Source organism: Solanum lycopersicum, chromosome 5 (assembly GCF_036512215.1).
Source record: "Solanum lycopersicum chromosome 5, SLM_r2.1".
NCBI classification, from domain to species: Eukaryota; Viridiplantae; Streptophyta; class Magnoliopsida; order Solanales; family Solanaceae; genus Solanum; species Solanum lycopersicum.
Genome location: NC_090804.1, coordinates 61,243,195 through 61,248,706, shown reverse-complemented (window position 1 = coordinate 61,248,706; position 5,512 = coordinate 61,243,195). Strand labels below are relative to the sequence as shown.

The 5,512-nt window shown below is 31.4% G+C and overlaps 1 protein-coding gene across 1 annotated transcript; it reads right to left on the bottom strand.

Moving 5' to 3' along the window:
* Positions 1–3,081: 3,081 nt before the first annotated feature.
* On the bottom strand, positions 3,082–4,645 carry LOC101244376 (peroxidase 3). The gene is given in 4 exon segments (NM_001320355.1): positions 3,082–3,703; positions 3,794–3,956; positions 4,041–4,238; positions 4,401–4,645. Coding segments are annotated over 4 exon segments (984 nt in total). The 5' UTR covers positions 4,605–4,645; the 3' UTR covers positions 3,082–3,284.
* Positions 4,646–5,512: the final 867 nt, after the last annotated feature.

Here is a 5,512-nt window from a genome sequence, read left to right as displayed (position 1 = left end):
ATTTGTTTATTTCGTTTCTCATTGAAGATCTTAATTGTGTATGAGTGTAAGATGACTAATATCCTCATATTAACTAACCATTTTGTTAGCAGAAGTGTACTTGAAAGTGTTGCCCAAGTGGCTATGAGTTAAAAATGATATTGCACTCATTGAATGTTATTCGAGTTCTTTGGTTATTGATTTTCAATGATGCCAAAAAGGGGAAATTATATAATGGGGATAGACATATGCATAGTTTGTCATCATCAAAAAGGGGGAAATTCTTGGGGAATGAGAAAACATGAAGTTTGTAGTTTTGATGGATGACAAAGAATTGAAGTTTTTGGAAGTGTTTGATGCATTTGAAGTACCATTGGGAGAAGGCAGGATTTTAACTCATGCTGATATGTTCAGTCAAACCATTCTTGCTGAGTGTGGAATTCCTATGGAGTCGGAGCAGGTTGCAAATGCTTCTCCACGTACATCTGGTCCTGTTGCTCAGTTACTCAGGGAACTCAAAGTAGCTGAAGAAAAATATGCAACTCTTGAGTCGGAAAACCAGAAGTTACGTGCTGAACTCCACACTTCAAATGCTGAAATTTACAGGTTGAAGGATCAGTTAGTGCAGCAGCAACTTGCTAACAATGCAAGAGTTGAGAGAGCTCTGGATATGCTGGCTTCTGCTCAACCAAGCCTGGACAACCTTCAAATTGAAAAAGCATCTTGTGTGAACCTGGTTCGCTTAGTTGTTTAAACTATGTGTTATGCTCAACTGGCTGAGCTTCAATTGTTGCTATGGATGATATTTGGTTTTGATCAGCCGCTGTTGGACTCTTTTTGATTTGTCAAAAGGGGGAAGAGTATTTGAAGAGTATTTGCATGCATCACACAGAAAGATTTGTTTGTCTTCATCAAAAAGGGGGAATATGATAGAATATGATAGAATCGATAATTCATGCTTTGATGATAGACAAGACGCGCAAAGAACAGTAGCAAATATACGCAGCAAAAGAATCCAAGCTAGAGTCCAAGATCGAGTAAAACGGAGTTATTTGTACAAAGCCAAAAATAATATATTAAAGGTACAAGTTGATACAAATAAGGAAAACCTTAAATATATTATTAAGGAAGGAAGTTGTATATAATAAGGATTGTACTTTAAAAAAGGAATCTTTGTTCAACAATAACTTTCTTACCTTATCAGATAAGGATTGTACAAGATAAAATAAACTCTATAAGAAGAGCACGAGGCAGAGGAAGAAAGGCACGACTTCACGCAGAGAACAAGGGAGAATTATTCATCAAATTGAAGTCTTCAAGGTTGATAGGTTTACTACGTTTAAAACATTCTTGAGTAAGAAGGTTTTATCGTGTAGAACTATTTGTCTTGTTTTTGTTCTTAATTGTAGTTTACAGTTTATTGTACAAACGATGGGTTTGGCTCTTTGTAGGGTTGAGTGTTAGTAAGAGTTGTAACAAAAGGTGGGTTTGGCCTTTCGGAGAGATCGATTGGAGTCAACCGAGGGAGTAGTAGAGATAAGACTTTTGATTATTGAGTTGTAATCACAAAATCTTATAGTTGAATTAATAAAACGAGGTTTTTCCTTCCTTGAGTGAGGAAGGTTTTTAATTCAATAAGTGTTTGTGTCTTTAATCTATCTTTACTTAAAAGCAACTTACACGAACCTGGTTCGTGTTCTGGGGTAAGGTTTCTTCAAGTTGGATGCTATACCTATAATGGTATACCATATACTAATTCATAATCATCATATTTGCCAAAAAAAAAGCAGACACCGCAAATTAATAAGTTGGGAAAAAGAAAGAAACAAAATGTGACAGGGGGCTATTATTGTCAAAGAATCTTTTTAGAATATTATTGACCCAACACATGCATGGACAATCTCTGTTCCACACTTTTCTTTACGTAAATCCCATAGAAATAAACTTTGCATTATTAGTCCAATTATTTATGAGAACATGGTTGATTTATAACTATACGTCACCACTTACTTAATACAAAAGGCCAATAAAAGAAAATAATAAGTTGAGATTAATAGAATACTATACTGTTTGGATATTTGCTAGTTATGATTTGAAATTAAACTTATTTAAAGTTAAAGTTTTATTTAAATATGTAATTTGAAAAGTTTCAATCGTATTTTTCTCATAAATATAAAAACTCTACAAGTTATGAAAGCTATAAAAAAAATCTCAATCCTTATACGATTTTACCAAATGAACAAATCAAAGTTTATGTTAAGATACAAAATATCCTACAACGCTGCACCGACAAATCACATATCTTCATTTTCTTTTATAAATGAATAGTTACAATTATAAACTTTTAAATAAATATAATTTTATAAAAATTTACGATCAACAATAGTAATAATTAATTATTTCACATAGTATATATAATTAGAGGTGTCAATTGAACAAATTGATCCAGATCAAATTTAAATGCATCATGAGGGATTAAGAACTAACCCAAATTTATTTAAGTCAAAAGAGTCATAATCCACTCCGCTTAACTTTTACTAAGTTTCAATAAATTTATTTATTTATTTAAAATATTATAATACTTGATAAAATTATTATTTTCCTTTATTATGAACATATATAATTTATCAAATTTAATAATGAATAAAAACACTACAGATAAACTTGGTGGGGCACAAGTCACTTTCTCCTATGTGTGACGTCAAAACTGTCTGGACGCTTGTATACATAAATGACAAAGGAACTACAAATATATATAGTGCTCTCTTAATCTCTAATTACAATTTTTTTTAGCACGATATTATAATTTTCATGCACTGATACTATATTTGATATATTTTATATACATTATTTCACCAATATAGGATTCAACTCTCTTACTTTCCATACTCACTCATATTTTTTGAGGATCAAAATTCTTAAATTCAGATTGATTATATGATATATGAGTTACATTCCAATCACTCTTATAATGTAATAGATGGCTTAGAGATACTTATGTTAGACTTCTGTTGCTTTTATCAAATAACTATTCATAAAAAATGTCTTTTGAATGTTTTAGATTTTATTGTCTTGTATATGTATGCTAAGTGATTTAGTTCATGTGTTTAAATAGAAAATAGATTTAAGCATATGTAACAAATTACATATACATTCAACATATATTTAAACAATCATCAAGTCACGAAGTAGAACAAAAATCGAAATGATTACAAAAGGAATATCAACATACATGATGGAAAAAAACGCAAAAGAAACATTATGTATCATTAAGGATACATATTGCCCCAAACCAAAGACTCGTCTTAACTATTCACAACAGCACAATGCTTCCTAATTTCACCATCAGAACGTGTTTTAACTTCAATTCTTCCCATTTTCTCCATTGATTGAGCAAATTCAGCATAAAACTCTTTAAGTGATCCCGCGACAAGTTGTTCAATGTATGTCTTTGTTGTTGTACTTGTTGTTAGGGCTGCATCGGATTGGAAGAGTCCTCTCCTTTTGAGTAAAAGCTTGTAATAGCTAAGATCAAATGTCCTGAAACTCCCTGGGTCCATTTCAACTATGGTTGTGTTATCGTTAATTGATTTACATTTATTTGCCTTAAGATTAGCTGCATATTCACTGTCTAGAGATGGATCTTCAGTACCAAAAGTTCCAGTAAAATTGTACAAACGCGTTGAAAATGACGAGCAATGAGAGATTCCAATAGTGTGAGCACCTGAAATATTATTGTTAAGACTTGAAATTTCATACTGAGTCAAACTTGTCATATAAAATGAAACGGAGAACGTAATAATTTTGACTTTACCAGATAATAGGACCAAGTCTTTAAGGTCAAGACCCTTCTTAGCAAAATCATTTTGGAGAGTTGAAAAGTTACTAGTTGGAGCTGGAATGTCTGTTAAGGTTTCTGAAGCATTAGAGATTCTTCCATCTCTTCTTCCTGTTGGTACACTCCATGAAGGACCTCCCTGTATATCATCCCCAAAAATATGTATAATTAAAATAGTCATACATAAAAAAAAATAATTGTAAAGTTCAAGTTGTTGGCTTACTGTGACGACAATAGAGTCTCTAGCAACTAAGGCAACAATATCAGCACAAGAGACAACTCCAGGGCATTCATCTTCAATGATTTTCTTCACATTATCAATGAATGAGAAACCTCTAAGTGTTAAATTTGGAGCACCAACTTTTTCAGTTTGGTTTCCTGTACTTGAAGTGAAATTCAAGAGCACAGATGCATCACATCCCTACAATCACCACAAAAACAATTAATTGATTCTCATCCTGACAAAGTAAGACATATAAATTGAAACAACAGATGTAATTAATAATTACGTATTACGTACCCTGACAAAGTAAGACATATAAATTGAAACAACAGATGTAATTAATAATTACGTATTACGTACCCTGACAAAGCAATCATGGAAATGCATTCTGATTAAGGCAGCAGCAAGAGATGGAGCATTTGGAATGTGTTTATGGACATACTCTAAAATGATCTTCTCTGCTTTTGGACAACTCTTGGCATAGAAGTTTTGCTGTAATTGAGCATTGCTAGACACTAACATACACATCAATATTAAAGGACACAAATACACAAATGTAGCCATTTTGTTTCTTATCTTCAAATAGATAGAAACTAGTTTTTTTTCCCCTATGTTTGTGTTATACACACATCAACTCCTAAAGGAAATTTATAGGCACTAGGCATTGAACAAAGCTAACTAACATGTGCTTATGTTAGTTTTTCCTATTTGTTTGTTTGGTTGATTGATTAATTAAATAGTTAGTCTGTCGTACTCTTTCGGTAATAAATATTCATATTTTGTTTGGCCATCTTCCCTCTTCCATGCATAAATACTCCCACTAGTATCCTTCATTTTAAATAAGGTTACGATTAAGTCCGTTTGGATTGACTTATTTTAGGTGCTTTTAAGCTAAAATAACTTTTAAGCAGTTTTGAAATGTTTGGATAAGTTAAAAAATGCTTATTAACAATTATTTTAAAGCCAAAATAACAAAAATAAGTCAAAAGTCATAAGTTAAAAATTCTAACTTATGATTTGTGGCTTATAAGTCACAAGTCAAAAGTCAATCCAAACAGGTCCGAAGTGTGTCGATTTTCTAGTAAATGATAGCTACAAATATGAAGAGTCTCTAATACTCTATAATTACTTGTGATCGTTAGCGATAATAAGTCGTCAATGGTAACAACTTAATTATCACTGTATATTTTTGTAGACGTAATTAACAGTTTTTGTAAATATCTCTAAAGCTAATAAGGATATTGCGTCCAATGATACACTAATGCGATAAATATTTTACTCTTTTTTAATATGCATATTATTACCCCTAAAAGTTAATTTTGTTACAATGAATGCACTTAATAAATGACATAAAATTTGTTTTAGTAGATTTAAGTCCGGTTGTTTATGGACACTTTAAGAACTTTTATTAATTTTTTATTTTTCCATTTTACCAACAACAACAAAAGACTTGTATTTTTTTTCCATATACA